The following is a 20,584-nucleotide window of genomic DNA, read 5'->3' as shown; positions in this document are numbered from 1 at the left end:
ATTTATCCTCATCTCCATCTTAAATGGGAGACCCTTTATTAAACTGTGTCCCCTAGTTCTAGTCTTTCCCACAAGAAGAAACATCCACTCAGTATCCACCCTTTCCATTCCCCTCAGGATCTCGTAAAGTTCAATAAGTTCACCACTTATTCTTCTAAATGCCGATGGCTATAGACCAAATCTATTTAATCTTTCTTCATAATGTAAGTCCTTCATCCCAGGAATGAGCCCAAATTAACCTTCTCTGAATTGCTTCTAATTGCAATCAGATCATTTTTCAGATAAAGAGACCAAACCTGTACACAGTAATCTAGATGTGGTCTCACTAAAGTCCTGTACAACTGCAATAAAACCTTCTTCTATTTATATTCCATTCCCCTTGCAATAAATACCAACATTTAATTTGCCTTCCTAATCACATGCACATTGATTTACTCTGATTCATGTAAAAAGACCCTGAGATCCCTCAAAGTTTACAATATCTATCCATTTAAATAGCAGGCTGCTTTTCTATTCATCCTGCCTGAGTGGACAAGTTTACAACTTTCCACGTTATACATCACCTGCCAAATTTTTGTGCACTGTTATGGAGAGGAGGGGGGTTTAACTTAAACAGCCCTGAATTCTCCCCACACCACCCACCTGTAAATAGAATGGTGTTTCAGTTTTGATTTCTCCCTTAATAAGTGGTGTGTATTTCTCACCTTCGGTTTTTGTGTGATCCAATTTCTATTAATAACCCAACAGCAAATGCAGGATAGGATGAACCCAATGAGATTAGTTTATTTGCACAAAGTCAAACACAAGAGGAGCGTTACAAAGTTGCCTCATTTTCACTTATAAAATAAAAAAAAGGATAGAGAAAGAAAAATTTACAGGTCAAAGACCACAGAGTAAAGATCTATTGTTTCACCTGAGTCCTGAGTCCATAATCAAAGTCCAATGGTGTATTCCTTCATGGCGATTGGCAGGTTGAAAACGGATGCTGGATAATTCACTTTTCCAGTAGAGATGACTTTGACAATGAGATAGGTTTGCAGAAATGAAGTCCTCCTGTAGGCAATGGTACAGTGGTTCAGAAGTTCCAGTAGAGACAGTGTAGTTGGGAGCCAGGTATTCAAACCCAAACCCTCTTTCTGTGCAGCTGCTTAATAGATGGAAGATGGCTGACTGATTGGCAGAAGAGCAGTATAACTGGTTCTCCCAGTTAGGAGGGTTCTCACTGGATTCCCACCTCTTCACTTTGGCTTTGATAAAGGGTGTATATTCCTTTGTGTGTGTTCCAACCATTAAGAATTTGAAAGGAAAATTGCAGTGCCCTTTGTCCTAGTAGACTCCAGTCCCAGGCTCACAAAGGCCTGGCCTTTGAAATGTAGATGGATTTTGTATAATTCCGTTTGAATTTGGTCTTTGCAGTCCACAGGGGTCATTAGCATATCTTCAGAGATAACAGCGCAAATTGCTTCAGTTATTTTAAAAGACATAGACATAGACATAAAAGGTTATTGTTCAATTTTTAAAATGCTAGCAGTTGCCATGATGATATATAGTGTGCTGGTTTAGCCCCATTACACCACTCACAGCCTATTTATATCCTTTTGTAGACTCTTTACCTACTTCACAACTTAATTTCCTACCTAACCTGGTGTCATCAGTAAATGCAGCTACCATATGTTCAGTCCCTTCATCCAGTTCATTGATATAGATTGTAAATAGTTGTGACCCCAACACTGTTCCCTGAAAACATTCCAGTAATTACATCTTGCCAATCTGAAAAAGATCCATTTATCCTCACCCTCTGCTTCCTGTCAGTTAAACAATCATTTATCCATGCTAGTATGTAACCCCCTACATCTTCTGCAGTCACCTTAGCAAATGACATTTGGAAATCCAAGTATACCACATCTACAGGTTCCCCATTATCCATCTTGCTTGTTACTTCCTCACATAACTCTAAAACTGCCACAAACCCATGCTGATTCTGCCTGATTCCATATTGATTTTTAAAAATATCCTGTTGTAACTCCACACCTTAGATGTTAGGCTTGGCCTATCATTTCCTGTCTCTATCCTTCCTTGAATAAAGATGTCACATTTGCCATTTTCTAGTCTGCTGGGACCCTGCCAGGATCAAAGGAAAATTTGGAAGATTATAACCACTGTGCTATGTCATCAGCCACTTCTTTTAAGGTCCTAGGATGCAGACCATCTGGTAGACCATAAGACATAGGAGCAGAATTAGGCCACCCAGCCCATTGAGTCTGCTCCGCCATTCAATCATGGCTGATATTTTTCTCATCCCCGTTCTCCTGCCTTTTCCCCATAATCCCTGACCCCCTTATCAATCAAGAACCTATTTATCTCTGTCTTAAAGACACTCAATGACCTGGTCTCCACAGCCTTCTGCGGCAAAGAGTTCCACACATTCACTACTCTCTGACTGAAGAAATTCCTCCTCATCTCTGCTTTAAAGGATCGTTCCTTTAGCCTGAGGTTGTGCCTTCTGGTTCTAGATTTTGCTACTAGTGGAAACATCCTCTCCACGTCAACTCTATCCAGGCCTCGCAGTATCCTGTAAGTTTCAATAAGATCCCCCCTCATCATTCTAAACTCCAATGAGTACAGACCCAGAGTCCTCAACCATTCCTCATACGACAAGCTCTTTATTCCAGGGATCATTCTTGTGAACATCCTTTGGATCCTTTCCAAGGCCAGGACATCCTTCCGTAGATATGGGGCCCAAAACTCCTCACAATACTCCACATGGGGTCTGACCAGAGTCTTATGCAGCCTCAGATGTACATCCTGCTCTTGTATTCTAGCCCTCTCGACATGAATGCTAACATTGCATTTGCCTTCCTAACTGCCGACTGAATCTGCATGTTAACCTGAAGAGAATCTTGAACAATGACTCCCAAGTCCCTGGGGTACAAGGGACTGAACAGCCTTTAGACTTTTCCCAGCATCCGTTCTCTGGTGGTGATGATTATTTTAAGTTCTTCACTTCCTTTTACACCTTGATTTTCAGGTATCTTTGGCAAATTTCTAGGTCTTCTAGTGTAGACAAACCCAAAATACCTATTCAATGCCTCTGACATTTCCTTATTTTCCTTGATCAATTTCCCAGATTTTCTCTCTCCTGAGGACTAACACTAGCTTTAGTTACTTTTCTTATTTAAATAATTGTAGAAACTTTTATGAGCTGTTTTGTAATACTAACTAACTTTCTTTCATATTATACTTTCTTCCTCTTTATTTTTTTGAGCTATTCTTTGCTGGTTCTTAAAAATCTGACCATTAGAACCATAGAACCTTAGAAAATTACAGCTCAGAAACAGGCCTTTTGGCCCTTCTTGTCTGTGCCGAACCATTTTTTGCCTAGTCCCACTGACCTGCACTTGGACCATATCCCTCCACACCCCTCTCATCCATGAACCTGTCCAAGTTTTTCTTAAATGTTAAAAGTGACCCCGCATTTACCACTTTATCCGGCAGCTCATTCCACACTCCCACCACTCTCTGCGTGAAGAAGCCCCCCCTCTAATATTCCCTTTAAACTTTTCTCCTTTCACCCTTAACCCATGCCCTCTGGTTCTTTTCTTCCCTAGCCTCAGCGGAAAAAGCCTGCTTGCATTCACTCTATACCCATCAAAATCTTATACACCTCTATCAAATCTCCCCTCAATCTTCTACGCTCCAGGGAATAAAGTCCCAACCTATTCAATCTCTGTCTGTAACTCAGCTTCTCAAGTCCCGGCAACATCCTTGTGAACCTTCTCTGCACCCTTTCAACCTTATTTACATCCCTCCTGTAACTAGGTGACCAAAACTGTACACAATACTCCAAATTCGGCCTCACCAATGCCTTATATAACCTTACCATAACACTCCAACTTTTATACTCGATACTCCGATTTATAAAGGCCAATGTACCAAAGGCACTCTTTACGACCTTATCCACCTGTGACGTCACTTTTAGGGAATTCTGTACCTGTATTCCCAGATCCCTCTGTTCAACTGCACTCTTCATGGGCGGCACGGTAGCACAGTGGTTAGCACTGCTGCTTCACAGCTCCAGGGACCTGGGTTCGAATCCCGGCTCGGCTCACTGTCTGTGTGGAGTTTGCGCATTCTCCCTGTGTCTGCGTGGGTTTCCTCCGGGTGCTCCGGTTTCCTCCCACAGTCCAAAGATGTGCGGGCTAAGTTGGTTGGCCATTCTAAATTGCCCTTAGTGTCCCGGGATGCATAGGTTAGAGGGATTAGTGGGTAAAGATGTGGGGATAGGGCCTGGGTGGGATTGATGGGCCGAATGGCCTCTTTCTGCACTGTAGGATTCTATGGTTTCTTCAGAATCCTACCATTTACCCTGTACGTTCTACTTTGGTTTGTCCTTCCAAAGTGCAATATCTCACACTTGTCTGCGTTAAATTCCATTTGCCATTTTTCAGCCCATTTTTCTAGTTGGTCCAAATCCCTCTGCAAGCTTTGAAAACCTTCCTCACTGTCCACTACACCTCCAATCTTTGTATCATCAGCAAACTTGCTGATCCAATTTACCACATTATCATCCAGATCATTGATATAGATGACAAACAACAATGGACCCAACACCGATCCCTGCGGCACACCACTAGCCACAGACCTCCACTCAGAGAAGCAATCCTCCACAACCACTCTCTGGCTTCTTCCATTGAGACAGTGTCTAATCCAATTTACTACCTCCCCATGTATACCCAGCGACTGAACCTTCCTGACTAACCTCCCATGAGGGACCTTGTCAAAGGCCTTGCTGAAATCTTTCTGATCTACCACTAATCTTTGTACATTTGTACAGTCTTCCTTTCAATTTGATACTATCCTTAACTCCCTTTGGTCACGGGTAGTGTATGTTTACCCAAGAATTCTTCTCACTGGAATAAATCTTTGCTGAGAGTTATTCAATATTTACTTAAACGTCTGCCACTGTATCTCTACCACCATACCTTTTAACCTAAGTTCTCAATTTACTTTGCCTCGCTCTGTCTTCTTCATGCCTTTATAATTACCTCCACTCAGGTTTAAAGTATTAGTCTTAGATCCACACTTATCCCCTTCAAACTGAACATGAAATTCTATCTGAAGAGTCCCATGGACTCGAAATGTTAACTCTATTTCTCTCTCCAGAGATGCTGCCAGATCTGCTGAATTTTCCAGCATTTTCTGTTTTTGTTTCAGATTTCCAGCATCCACAGTGTTTTAGAATCATAGAATCCCGACAGTGCAGAAGGAGGCCATTCGGCCCATCGAATCTGCATCGACCACAATCCCATTCAGGCCCCATCCCCGTAACCCCATGCATTTACCCTAGCTGGTCCCCCTGACACTAAGGGGCAATTTAGTATGGCCAATCCACCTAACCCGCACATCTTTGGACTGTGGGAGGAAACCGGAGCACCTGGAGGAAACCCATGCAGACATGGGGAGAATGTGTAAACTCCACACAGACAGTGACCCAAGCCAGGAATCGAACCCGGGTGCCTGGCGCTGTGAGGCAGCAGTGCTAATCACTATGCCACCATGCCGCCCTATTTGCTTTTATTCGGTGAAATTCTATCATGTAATGATCGCTGTCACCTAGAGGTACCATTACCATGAGGTTATTGATTATTCATATCTCATTGCTTATTAGCAGGACGAGAATAGCCTGTTCCCTGGTTGGCTTCAGATCGTAATGCTTAATTGTCCCAAATATACTCGAATTCATTTTCCAGGATATGAATCAGAATCAGATTTGCCGATCCTCCTAACACATGATTATTTCCTCCAGGCCCCATTTATTTCTTTCTGTATACTCTGTCTGACGGTATAACTACTGTTAGAGAGCCTAAAAGCTGCTCCCACAAACAACCTTGTACCTTTCCTATTTCTTATCTTTACCCAAACTGATCCTACATCTTGGTGCTTTGAGTTAAGGTCATTTCTCACTACTGGACGAATGATGTCCCTAATTAACAGAGTTACCCTGCCATTTCCTAGCGTCCTGTCTTTTTGAAATATCAATGTTCAGGTCTCAACCTTGGTCATCTTGTCATCACAACTCTATAATTATGATTGAGTGATTGGTAGGAAGTCTAATAGGTCATGGGGAAAAATGGAGCTGGGGCATTAGCAGCCGTCATTGACTAGAATGGGGCATTAAAACAGATTTAAAACACAAGGAATTGATCAAAACTATACACTCCATGATTTCTTTCCCATCCTAATTGTGCTCTACTGACTTGTTTGTGTTAAGATCAAAAGGTCACTGAATGAACTGAACATTTCAAGTGGAAGATTGATGCAGAGTTGGTGGTGCTGCTGTGCCATCTAAAAAGTCAAGGGTGAACCTGCTTTCACTTGATCGGGTTGGGTTCCCCATTTCACAGCTGTTGGGCCATCACAACTTCTATCTATCTGTGAGGAGGCTCCAGCCCCAAGTGCTGCCAGCCCATCAAACCCTCTGTAGACCCAGCAGTGCAACTGTGGGTGATGAGCACCACTGGGATTGCAGGCGGTCCCTTATAAAAGGACCTGGACTTCAAGGCGCGTCCGAGGGATTCACTAGGGCCAGGCGGACAGAGCCTGGTGAGAGAGTTGCAGGCCATGGTTTGTCAGGACAGAGGGTGGAATGCAGGAGGGGAGCAGAGAATTCCGTTGGGCACAGGGTGTCCGAATAGGAGGCCCCACCAGTACACAAAATTAAGCTGATCTTTTCTACACCCTAGCTGCACCCTCTCCTTTCCTTCTCCCCGATGTACTTTATGAACGGAATGCTTTGTCTCTATAGCGCGCAAAAAACAATACTTTTCACTGTATCCAATACATGTGACAATAATAAATCAAATTTAAAAAAGATAATAAAATGGCCACTAGGTAACCGCACCACATGGTGCTAACACCTTCTGCTGTGGGTTAAATCCTAACAGTGGCAGGAAGAAGTCTTTAAGTAACCATTAATTGGCTCCTTAGGGCCTTAGTTGACACATGGGTGAGTGAATCACTCGACCCTTCCTCCAGCGTGGGTTAAATCCCAAGAGAAGTCGATAGATGTGGAAAATGGTGAGGGACATATTGCTGCTGCCATGGTGCTCAGTTTTAGATCCCCGAACCTGCTTGCTGCCCAGGGGGGAGCCAAAAATTCCATCATTTAGCTCAAAAGTATTGTATGAAATAATGCGGATGAAGTCAGCCGGAAAGATGTCCAAAAATATTGATCCCAGTGGCATTTTTTTGAACAGAAGCTAAATTCTGTGGATGCTGGAGATCTGAAATAGAAACAGAAAAAGCTGGATAAACTCAGCAGGTCTGGCAGAGTCTGTGGAGAAAAACAGAGTTAATGTTTCAGATCTAAATGATCCTTCTACAGACCTTTTTGAAGTTTATTTGAAAAGGTGATTTTACTTCAGAATGTTGCCTGACTTTTGTTTGTGTCATTTACACTCCGCCATAATCACTTTAATGGTATAACTACAACAACTTACTGCTCCTTTTTCAGCATCATTGAACTGCTGCCTTTGTGTCAGGACAAGGTGATTTTGGATGTGCATCAATGTGAGTGTCTGAATTCTGAGCACACTGACAACAAAAGAAACCCTCGTTTCCACCCAATCTACTACACCGACTCTGTGTATGATGCAGAAAATGTGATGGGGGAACCTTTGATGCAAGTTTATTCCATAGGAGAGTGAAATAAGGTTTCCAGATTTGACGATGACACAAAGATAGGTGGAAAGGCAGGTTGTGATGAGGATACTGTGATCCCGCAACGGGATATAGATATATTGGAGGACGGGGCGAAAACCTAGCAAATGGAGTTTAATGTGGGGAAGTGGGAGGTCATGCACTTTGGTAGGAGGAGTTAAAAGACAGATTATTATCTGAATGGAGAGGGACTGAAGGTGAGTGAAGTACAGAGGGATCTGGGTGTTCTTGTGCATGAATCACGAAAGTCTAGCAAGCAGGTCCTACAAGTAGTTAAGAAGGCAAACGGCATTTTGACCTTTTTGCAAAGGGTTTGGAGTTTAAAAATTGGGAGGTTTTGTTGCAATTGTACAGGGTGTTGGTGAGGCCTCACCTGGAATACTGTGTACGGTTTTGACCCCCTTACCTTAAAAAGGATATGGTAATATTGGAGGCAGTCCACAGGAGATTCCCCAGGCTAATTCCTGGGATGAGAGGGTTGTCCTATCAAGAGACTAAATAGTCAGGGTCTATATTCCTGGGAGTTTAGAAGAGTGAGGGGTGACCTTATTCAAACATATAAGATCCTGAAGGGGCTTGACAGGATAGATGGTGAGATGTTTTCAGTCGTGGGAGAGTCGCGAACAAGGGGACAAAGCTGCAAGATAAAGGGCCGGTCATTTAAAACTGAGGTGTGTAGAAATTTCTTCTCGCGGATGGAATTCTCTGCCCCAAAGGGTGTTGGAGGCTGGATCATTAGAAGTATTTAAAGTGGAGGTGGATAAATATTTGATAGATCAAAGAATAAGTTTAAAGTTTATTTATTAGTGTCACCGGTAGGCTTACATTAACACTGCAATGAAGTTACTGTGAAAATCCCCTAGTCGCCACACTCCGGCGCCTGTTCGGGTACACAGAAGGAGAATTTAGCATCACCAATGCACCTAACCAGCAGGTCGTTCGGACTGTGGGAGGAAACCTGAGCACCAGAAGACACCCACACAGACACGGGGAGAACGTGCAGACTCCACACAGACAGTGACCCAAGCCAGGAATCGAACCTGGGTCCCTGGCGCTGTGAGGCAGCAGTGCTAACCACTGTGCTACCCCATACAGGGCAATGGGGAAATGGCACAGAAAAGGAGTTGAGGCCGGTATAGATCAGCCATACTTGTGTTGAATGGCGGGGCAGACTTGAAGGGCCTGGTGGGCAACTCCTGCTTCTATTTCTTGTGTTGCTGTGAGTTTGCTTCAAGCTGGCAGGGCAGATACACCCTTTACTCATTCCCCAGCAGATTTGTTTGGTAACATTAACAGTATAACTCCGATCTTCCAGCTGGGATCTATCACACTGTACGAACAGCATTCTAAATGACACTCTGTGATCTGTTTCAGTAACAGAATGACACACCATAATTTCTTATTAATAGAAAAGTAACATTAAATTCCGCAGTAAATTTTATTTCGATTTAGACATTTGACCAATCACCTGGCATATCCCACAAAGTCTTTAGGGGGTTGTAGTTAAGTCAGGCAGCATGGTCGGTGCAGGCTTGGAGGCCTGTTCCTGTGCTGTAATTTTCTTTGTTCTTTGTCTTCTCTGTTTCAGGCGGAGTTTTGCTTTCAGGTCAGATGCTGTCTTCAGTAATTTCCTTGCTTGGTAGTGATTGACGCGCATGTGTTGAAACTCAGCATTGTTTTTGCCTCAGTATTTCTGGACTCCAGTTATGTTGGGTAATTGCTGCCAATTTGCTAGCTTGTCACATTAAATAACTCAAAGTTTCAGGTTTTAATTTCAGAATCTGCTGGAAACCTTTTCATTAGCTGGAGGATTTGTCACGTTTTGATTGAATCCATTTTGGTGGAAGGTCAGCTTACCCAAATCTGCCAGAGCTTTTCTCTGCATTTTCCTTCTTTTTTATTTGTTGGTTTTGCTGAATTCCTGTGCGTGACATTATTGCCATACTAGTCTTACAGTTTCTTGTTTTCTGTCCATTGTTCTGAGTATTTAATTATATTCACAATAATGTCCACTTGTTCTTTCCTCAATTTAAGATGTTAGTTTCTGAAATTGTTACTTGAGCTTTACTTTATTATTGCTTTGCGCTAATTCTGCAGTGGGATGTTATTCACTTTTCATTTTCATTTGAACTAATAGGTATTTGGATTTGTCACAACTTTCAGTATTTGATTGACTGTTGGTCCTGAATCTTATCCTTTAATCTATTGATTAAGGTGGCACAGTGGTTAGCACTGCTGGGACCCGGGTTCAATTCCGACCTGGGGTGACTGCCTGACTGCCTGAGTGGAGTCTGCATGTTCTCCCCGTGTCTGCGTGGGTTTCCTCTGGGTGCTCCGGTTTCCTCCCACAGATCAAAGATGTGCAGGTTAGGTTGGTTGGCCCCTTAGTGCCCCAAGATGTGTAGGTTGGGGGGATTAGCAGGGTAAATACATGGGGTTGCAGGGATATGGGCTGGGTGGGATTGTGGTCAGTACAGGCTCAATGGGCTGAATGGCCTTCTTCTGCACTGTAAGGATTTTATGATTCTATGATATGATTTTCATCTTTCAGGCAGTCATGCGAGCTGTAACATTTCTTGCAGTAGACAGCAGCATACCTGAGCATAAGTAATGACTTTTTGACCTACTTTGATTTGATTTATTAGTGTCACATGTATTAACATACAGTGAAAAGTATTGTTTCTTGTGCGCTATACAGACAAAGCATACCATTCATAGAGAAGGAAACGATTGAGTGCAGAGTGAAGTGTTACAGTCATAACTAGGGTGTAGAGAAAGATCAACTTAGTGCAAGGTAGGTCCATTCAAAAGTCTGACAGCAGCAGGGAAGAAGCTGTTCTTGAGTCGGTTGGTACGTATCCTTAGACTTTTGTATCTTTTTCCCGACGGAAGAACGTGGAAGAGAGAATGTAATCAAAAATGACTTAGCTTTCACTTCCTAACTTGACAAGTATCATGGTTTTGACAACATTCTGTTTCCTAGCGTAAGCTAAATTCTGTTATCAATAACAAAGAGACTTTTGTGTCTTTCGCGAAGTAATTAATTAAATCACATTTCCAGTAACATCATATCTCTGACTAATTAAACAGTAAACTAACCCTGGAAAATGGTTTTCCCAATTGTTTGTCTACAAACTGATTGCAGCAAATGTATATTTGCCGCCTTATAAAATGTGATATTGTTCTCATTGTTGTGAGTTTCTCTTGCTGGCCGAACTCATTATTAGTCTGTCTGTAATTATCACATTGAGTCTCTGTCCTATTTGCATTCCTGCTCCCTTTGCCACTCATCACTTATGAAGCTTTGCTTTGAAGTCCATTGTCTTGCATCTCAGTTGCAGCTTTCTTCTGCTCTGGCTTGTCACTTCAGATCTTGTCAGAAGTCCTTGTTTTGCATCTTGTTATTCACATCCTTTCATATTTAAATTCTTTATTCACAGCACTTGTCACATATCTCTTCATTTACATTGCAATTGCTTTGGTGGCTTGTGACTCATGAAATTTTATTACAACAGCCTGATTGCATTGTGTTGAGTTACATTAGTGTGAGTGACTTGGACCAATTTTCATTGTATTTAGTCAGATAATCCAATATTTTTCTTCTAATGTACTATTCTTGCAGTGCTACTGCATTGCTTCTCACTATACTGGACATATTAGCTCAAGTACAATGTATAATTGTTCAGCCCATTGGATTGTATTCGCTTCATCCAGTAACATTGCTGTCTCATTATGTATAGCTTTTGTCCCAGTCCAATTGCAGCAGATCATTTATCACCCCAATGGATTGCTGCAATCCTAGTATGAGGTATTCAACACATTGTACTGGGTTGCATTGCAGCACTATTTCTGGAGTTGCATTAACACTGATGAATTGTCTCACTTTTCACACTCGCGACCACATCCACTTTTCATTATAAAGTTAAAAGTTTATTTATTAGCCACAAATAAGGTTTACATTAACACTGCAATGAAGTTACTGTGAAAATCCCCAAGTCGCCACACTCTGCCGCCTGTTCGGGTACACTGAGGGAGAATTTAGCATGACCAATGCACCTAACCAGCTGTCTTTCGGACTGTGGGAGGAAACCCACGCAGACACAGGGAGAACGTGCAGACTCCAACAGACAGTGACTGAAGCCGGGAATCGAACCCGGGTCCCTGGGGTTGTGAGGCAGCAGCGCTAACCACTATGCCACCATGCTGCCCCTTACTTCAGTGCTCATTGCTTCTTACTTGTTTTTATGGTGTCAAATTGTTTCTTTTCTTCCTCCTCAAATTTGGGGTAAGATTCCTGAATTTTACTCTTGTCATCCTTTGATTGCCGTCTGTCCTATATTGACGGTAGGGGGGAGAATAGACAAAATATTGCCGGGCTGGCGGCACCTGTATCTGGAACTTTGCATGTGGATTTTTCAGTTGTAATGGTCCTGCAACAGTCAGCGTTTGCTCTCATTATCCTGTGCCACTAACAGCAGCCTCTGGTCTCCACAGGTAAATGGGAAATGCTTGGTGCCTCCACAGAATGAGCTTTTAAAAATCAGTGAATTGACAAGATTACCTTTTCAGGCCAAAATATGGCTGTGAATCCCCCCCCCCCCCCGGCCGCATGGTTTGTTAATGAGGTGTAGCTGAGTTTTTAGTAATATTCTAAAACCACAACTGGAGATGTCAGGGGTAAGTTTTTCACTCAGAGGGTGGTGGGTGAGTGGAATCGGCTGACGTCGGTGGTGGTGGAGGCAAACTCGTTGGGGTCTTTTAAGAGACTTCTGGATGAGTACATGGGATTTAATGGGATTGAGGGCTATAGATAGGCCTAGAGGTGGGGATGTGATCGGCGCAACTTGTGGGCCGAAGGGCCTGTTTGTGCTGTGGCTTTCTATGTTCTATTAAGCAATCCCTCTGGCCCTTTACTTCATGATTTGCTGTCTGTGGGAATTCTCTACTGTGATTCGTTGCTTAACCTGTATGATGTCATCACTGGAAGCAGTAATGCCCTTGACTTTGTGGCAGTCACAAGTTAATATTGGGGCAAAGTGAATTCCACGCTGCAAAGAACCCCAGATCCTTGTGGACGGTTTTCTTGGAGGTTAAGGTGTGCATCATCACTTGGGCTGCTGACTGCACAGTCCTACAGAGTGCACAGTTTCAACCCTTCCAAGTTTTCTTTTCCCCTTCTTGCACATTGGGTCTTGTCAGCACCCCTCAGAAATGAAGCTGTGTTTGGGATCAGTGGCCCAGAAAGTCAAACGCATATCCCATCATTGAGGTGACAAGTGCACGTTGCCTATTACTGAAGCCGTTTTCAAAATCTATCATGACAGAATGTTTTAAGTTAGAACCACAGAGCGGTACAACAATTTTATTTCAAGATAATACTCCAGCTGTAACTAAGTTAAAATGAGTGTTAACTGCAGTATTATCACAGAGAGTTGTTTTACATTATCAGTGGGTAGACGTCTATTATTCAGCGTGACTGTTAATATCCATACTTAAGGATGTAGCTGCTTTTCAAATCCATTTCTATCCCTGCTGTGACAGAAGGATAACCCATCGCATTCTGGAACTTTATTACAATGTTGACTTCATCTACCTCCAGTATCTCTCTCAGCAGGGTTACGCTTTCTGTCAATCTCAGAAATCCTTCTCGCAATAAGTACCGTGTCGAACATATTTGGAAACAATAGATGCACTTAAAACAACTGAAGAATTGGTAGTTGGCACTTGAGGCAATGTTTCAGAAATCATGAATATGGAATGCCTACAAGCTGCTTTAAATGAAATGTTACGAGAAATGAACAGCAATTTCTACTACAGGCATGCTTCTTTTATTATATATGAAGTGTGAATTATTGAAATTGGCCCACGTTCGTCAGGTTTCAACTGTAGGATCTCCTGATGTTTGCTTTCATTCATTGATTCCTTCCAAATCTTTAAATTCAAGTGATGTTGAAGATCCTTTATTCTGTTTGCAGTATTAACACCATTAGCAGAATACAGGCCTCTGACAGAATGTTTTAGTGTCAGCTGTGTAATGTGCAACATTTTCCATTACTTTTGCTGAAAGCGCCAAGTTAGCAATTTTTCCAAATAAATTAGTTTCGGAATGAAGTGGGACAAGTGCTGTTGTCATGCCGCATATCCTGCTCCGATTATTTAAGACGTTCTCTGAAATTGTCCTAAATGAACTGCATCCTTTTGATTTGGGGTAGACCATTTAGAACGGGGATGAGGAGACATTTCTTCACCCAAAGAGTGGTGAGCCTGTGGAATTCATTACCACAGGAAGTAGTTGATGCCAAAACATTGAATGTATTCAAGAGGCGGCTGGATATAGCACTTGGGGTGAATGGGAATCAAAGGTTGTGGGGAGAAAGCAGGATTAGGCTATTGAGTTGGATGATCAGCCATGGTTGTGATGAATGGCGGAGCAGGCTCGAAGGGCCAAATGGCCTCCTCCTGCTCCTATCTTCTATGTTTCAATGATTATTTTGCCTGTAAATTGTTTTGTAAATTTTACGCTTTCCTGTGAAATTCACTGTGGGACTATTTTGTTTCTGTCAGGGCTCACTGTGCGCTGATCAATGTGTGGATTCCGACAGTGTTCCTGCGTGGACGAGCTGCTAATGCTTTCCATGTTTACCAGGTATGAAACAAAGATACAGACACGAATCAAAATTAAACCTTCACTGTGTACATTGTTTGCAAACCTTTTAAAATCTACACCATAAACCTTTATTTCACAGTGCTACATATCCACAAAGTGTCCCTTTCTGTCCCCCACAATCTCCATCCCCCTTTAAAAACATAAAGTCCTCTGAATCAAAAATATTGCATGTTCTTAGTGGAAGAAATTATATGATGACAAGAGACAGATAGGTTCTTGTTTCTGGGGAAAAGGCAGGAGAATGGGGATAAGAAAAATATCAGCCATGATTGAATGGCGGAGCAGACTCGATGGGCCGAGTGGCCTAATTCTGCTCCTATACCTTATCGTCTTATGGACAATGGATGTAAGATAAACAGTTTGGCTCATTAGGCTTCTGCTTCAACAGACCATATACAATCTCTCCTATCATGCATTCTGGAAGGAAAGTTATTTAAAAGTACCTCCTACAATCAGGAAAAAAGGAAGAGCATTTATCCATGTTCACATCTCCTTCTTCCAGCCTTGAGTTGCCGCTCTCCACTGACTACCCAGCTGTGGAAGCACAAGAAGCGATGTGACACCTGTCCCGCCCGCCACGGGAGTTGTAGCGGGCAGGGGCGGACCACACAAAGGTTCATTGACCTCTGGCAGGAATTTCTGGCCTTGGGGCGAGTGTGGCTGTAAAATCCCGCCCCTGGAATTTGTTAATCTTACACTAGTTCGGTATTGTATCCAATTTTGCTCACTGGATCTTTCTCTGGCTTCGAATCGACATATTAATTTAAATCTTTCTGCTCGGGTGCTTAATGTCAATCTTGCTGATTTCGATGTAATTTCTGTGAATGGGAAGTGCTTAACACATTCCAGAGTCTCTCCTTCAGCATATGTGGGAGGTGGAATATTTAAAGGTGCAATTTCTTTGCACCGTTTAATATTATTAATCAAATATTTATCTAACCCTTTTACCACATTTCAGCATTTTTGTTCACTAAAAGGATGTGGGAGTGAATTGTGTATGTACTTTTGTTTTAAATTGTGAACTCTTAAATGGTTAAATCCTTCTTGTTACAGCCAATGAGATGAAGAGGAGATGGATATTTTAATGAGCCAACTCTCCTCACTGTTTACCACACTGACCAGGACAATATGTAATTTATTCTCTAACTAGCAATGGAATGTACACTTGAGATCGTACTCTAAGGTGAACAGTGCGGGGAGTAGTACGCTGAGAATATAATTGCAGTAAGAGTTTTAACAACACCAGGTTAAAGTCCAACAGGTTTATTTGGTAGCAAATGCCATTAGCTTTCGGAGCGCTGCTCCTTCGTCAGAGCAGATTTCCACTCCATCTGACGAAGGAGCAGCGCTCCGAAAGCTAATGGCATTTGCTACCAAATAAACCTGTTGGACTTTAACCTGGTGTTGTTAAAACTCTTACTGTGTTTACCCCAGTCTAACGCCGGCATCTCCATATCGAGAATATAATTGGCCAGTGTTCCCAATTCAGCCTCACCAATGATGCATGGAAAAGTGAAAAAGTTGTTTTAAGTTAAATGGAACGATTCTCTGGCCTCACGCGCCCAGGTGGAGAAACATGATTCACACTGGGGCGAACCCCTTTTGGCACCAGGTTGGCACTGCCAGTGGGCACTGCCATGTTGGCACTGTCAAGGAATGGGGCCGTCAGACTTTTGGATGGACCTACCTCGCATTAAGTTGATCTTTCTCTACACCCTAGCTGTGACTGTAACACTGCATTCTGCACTCTCTCCTTTCCTTCGCTATGAACGGTATGCTCTGTATAACGTGCAAGAAACAATACTTTTCGCCGAATGTTAATAACTCAAATCAAATAGATATTTCTGCCGATTTTATTCTTTCGATTTTGTTTTATTATTTTGATTTTTTTTGTCTCTTAATCCATTTTGATTGCAGTTCTCCCATGATCAATTACTGCTGCTCCCTCCTTCTTGAGGGGAGACATACTTTGCATTCTGATGGTGTTCACACACAATCCCTCTCGCCACATTTTATAAAAGGATTATTTGTTCATGTGCACATTTTCAGGGCGGAAGTTTGTCTCCTTACAGTATCGTGGGACATTCATGTACAACTTCAGTTCTGACAAATATTTTAATGACATGACCTAGTGACTGTGCCATTGATTTTTGCCTCAAGAGGATTCCAGTGAAGACTGAAGCCTTGAGGCCCTACTCACTCACATACTCTGTTTCTCTGAATCAGAAAATGAAACATTTATCAAGGGACGATGACCAATGTCAATCGCAAATTCAATTGCCTGAACTAACTCACCCTGATGGCTGGAGGGGAGATTGTGGGAGTGGGAATTTGGAAAACGAATTAATGAAGGAAGTAATTCTGAAAATGGCAACTTGAAAAATTTTTCATTAATTTCTTGGGCTGCACTTTGCACGGGGAGCTGATGGCCTGGTGGTATTATCGCTAGACTATTAATTCAGAAACTCAGCTAATGTTCTGGGGGTTCAAATCCCGCCATGGCAGCTGGTGGAATTTGAATTCAATAAAAAATATCTGGAATTAAGAATCTACTGATGACCATGAAACCATTGTCAATTGTCGGAAAAACCCATCTGGTTCACTACTGTCCTTTAGGGAAGGAAATCTGCTGTCCTTACCTGGTCTGGCCTACATGTGACTCCAGAGCCACAGCAATGTGGTTGATTCTCAACTGCCCTCGGGCAACTAGGGATGGGCAATAAATACTGGCCAGCCAGCGACGCCCGTGTCCCACAAATTAATTAAAAAAGCACCCATGTCATCAGTGAATCCTTGCGGTTGCATTGATGAGATTTAACATTCAGTAATTTCAGTAGATAAAATAAATCAGGGCGAGAACACTTGAAATGTGCTGATAAGCTACGCAGGTCATATGACTGTTTAGTTCTCCTCAATAAGTCCCTAATGGGCATTCCTAGCTGCTGTTTAATGCTAAAATTTATGTTGCTTAAAGATTTGTTGCTCCCTTTTTTTTAAATAAAGAGAGTGTTTCCTAGAGCGAATTCTCTTAACCGGCATTCTTGAGCACATCTGTTTCTGCCAGGCTTTGTAGGCGCAACACAGTGGTTAGCACTGCTGCCTCGATTCGATTCCCGGCTTGGGTCACTGTCTGAGTGGAGTTTGCATGTTCTCCCCCGTGTCTGCGTGAATTTCCTCCGGGTGCACCAGTTTCCTCCCACAGTCTGAAAGACATGCTGGTTAGGTGCATTGGCCGTGCTAAATTCTCCCTCGGTGTACCTGAACAGGCACCGAAGTGTGGCGATTAGGGGATTTTCCCAGTAACTTCATTTTTTTAACACCCATTTATATTCTGCAACTTAGTTGTTTTCAATCATTTTCTGCACATCCTTGCGATCCTTTATTCTTGTAGATTAATGGGGAAAGTGAGGCTGTAAGCCTATATTAAGAGTAGCCAACATCCATATGAAGAGAGACACTAATGATCAATAAGAATATAATAGATTGCTATTTTTATACTGAGATACTCAGGCATACCTGGAGATATCTAATTCACTCTGCATGCCTCTTCCTGGAGACCAGAATTTCCTCGATGTTTAATAATGATTGTACAACAACAAGTTGAATTTATATTGTTGCCAAATGATAGTCTGGAGTGATTTTACTTCCAGTGGAAGAAAATTGCCATTTCAAAAAAGCAAATTAGGTGAGTAAATGTTTTTGGAAATGCTACAGAATGAGTGTCTAATTTGTCTACTTGTTGTTTAATCCACCCATTGTTTAATGAATGGGTCTTGACTCATTTATGCGTTATTAAAAATCCTGTAATAAAAATGGAAAATGCTGAGATTTCTCAGCAGGTCTGAGAGCATCTGTCGAAAGAAAATCAGAGTTAATGGGCTGGATTTAGTCCTAGTGTCGGTGCCCCCTCTGGTGGGTCCAGATGTCGGTGGGGCTCTGGCTCAGGTCCATGGGTGGTTGACTGAACCCAATTATGTTGCGGCAGGCTCAGGAATGGGGGAGGCGTGGGCTTGCCGCTGAGAAAGCTCTGAAGTCTAAATCTCCAGCATCTGAATTTCTGCTCCAGCATAATAAGCCTCACCAACTTTTACAGCTGCACCATAGAAAGCATTCTTTCTGGTTGTATCACTGCTTGGAATGGCTCCTGCTCTGCCCAAGACCGCAAGAAACTACAAAAGGTCATGAATGTAGCCCAATCCATCACAATCCAACCAGCCTCCCATCCATTGACTCTGTCTAAACTTCCCGCTGTCTCAGCAAAGCAGGCAGCATAATTAAGGACCCTACACACCCCGGACAATCTCCCTTCCACCTTCTTCCGTTGGGAAAAAGATACAAAAGTCTGAGGTCACATACCAACCGACTCAAGAACAGCTTCTTCCCTGCTGCTATCAGACTTTTGAATGGACCTACCTCGCACTAAGTTGATCTTTCTCCACACCCTAGCTATGACTATAACATTACTTTCTGCATTCTCTCATTTCCTTCTCCATGAACGGTATGCTTTGCCTGTGTAGCGCACAAGAAACAATACTTTTCACTGTATGCTAATACATGTGACAATATATAAATCAAATCAAATCAAATCCAAAATCCAGGGAAAAGATTCTTCTGCCAACATACAAGATCGTTCAGTGTCATCAACCGATTCAATTCAAGTCTGAGATGTCCTAGTCCAGCTCGATCATCCCTTTCAGTGCTCGAGGAAGAAGCAGGACACGCTTTCTTCTTTATTCAGTCATGGGATGTGGGTGTCTCTGGCTAGACCAGCATTCATCGCCATCCCAAATTATCCTTGAAAGGGTGGTGGTGAGCTGCCTTCTTGAATGACTGAAGTCCAGGTGATAAAGTGCAGTTAGGGAGGAAGTTCCATGATTTTGATCCAGCAGTCTATTTGAAAGTCAGGATGGTGAGTGGCTTGGAAGGGAACTTACAGGTGGTGGTGTTCACATTTATCTGCTGCCCTTGTCCTTCTAGATGATAGCGGTCGTGGATTTGGAATGTGCTGTCTAAGGAGCCTTGGTGTGTTCCTGCAGTGTATCTTGGTACACACTGCTGTGCTTTGTAGGGGAGGGAGTGAATGTTCATGAATGGGATGCTAATCAAGCAAGCTATTTTACCCTGGATGATGTAGAGCTTCTTGAGTATTGTTTGTTGGAGCTGCCCTCATCCAGGTAACGGGGGAGGTTTACCTGTGCTGCCACTACCTCTTGTTACGAACCCAGATACTGCTACCACCGGACAAGTCAGATCCCAGGGAGAACTTGCAGACCCCACACAGTCACCGGGGACTGGAATTGAACCCGGGTCCCTGGTGTTGAAGCAGCAGTGTTAACCACTGTGCCACCGTGCTGGCCACGGTTACAATTTTACTAATAGAATAAAATATCCCAAGTCTCTTCACCTTATAAAGTAAAGCATGACACAGCAAGTTTGTTCGTTTCACACCTGATTTAACTTTGTATGTTTAATGCTTTTATATCACATTTAAAATATCTTGAATGCCCTCAGTATTTTATGCAAAAGAAAAACTCATATTGAATTATTGCTTTTCACGTTTTAGCTATCCCAATACTGATGAATTCCTTAACTGCAAATGCCTGCAATTCTTGTGTTATCTAATTTCCCAGTGAAATGCTTTGTGGGATTCATGTGTTCCTGGGGTTTAATTCAAGTGAAACACCAGCTACATAGTCGACATGACGTTGGCCAATGATTCAAGACCTTGGATTACCAGTTTGACTCAACCGTGATCTTTTCTTTTGCTTGAGGTTTTCGTAGAGTGCAGCATATGTTTAATATAGCTTTAGTTATGCTAAATGTTTGTCAACAATTATTATATTGCCCTGGAGTGAATTCAACGTACTTTAAAGGGCGTTCCCAGCCTGGAGTTGCAATTATGTCATCAAGCTGTCGAAACAGCCAAGCGCATTGAAGCATTCACACAGACAGCCAACCAGGAAATGAAAAGCACTAAATTCAAATCATTTTTGAAAACATTATACAGAAAAACAAAACAATTGTGGCAGACATGTGGATGAAGGTAAAAGCTGAAGTATGATCAAAAAACTTTAAAATAATTGTTTAAAAAGAAAGGGTAGGATCTTCTGGTCCTGCAGACGGTAATGTTTATTGGACTTTCTAATAATATAAGAGTAGAAGAGGGGAAGTTCTTACCATCTCATGTGATTTTAAAGA

At 42.4% G+C, this 20,584-nt stretch overlaps 1 protein-coding gene across 1 annotated transcript in view; it reads left to right on the top strand.

The window, feature by feature from the left end:
- Positions 1-20,584, top strand: part of snx29 (sorting nexin 29) — a 591,176-nt gene that overhangs the window by 394,177 nt on the left and 176,415 nt on the right. The window contains exon 18 of the mRNA XM_078240877.1: positions 14,284-14,365. Within this exon, the coding sequence (XP_078097003.1) occupies positions 14,284-14,365 (82 nt within the window). The remainder of the gene's footprint in view (positions 1-14,283; positions 14,366-20,584) is intronic.

This window comes from Mustelus asterias, chromosome 23, assembly GCF_964213995.1.
Source record: "Mustelus asterias chromosome 23, sMusAst1.hap1.1, whole genome shotgun sequence".
NCBI classification, from domain to species: Eukaryota; Metazoa; Chordata; class Chondrichthyes; order Carcharhiniformes; family Triakidae; genus Mustelus; species Mustelus asterias.
This window is presented reverse-complemented; position numbering and strand designations above follow the sequence as displayed.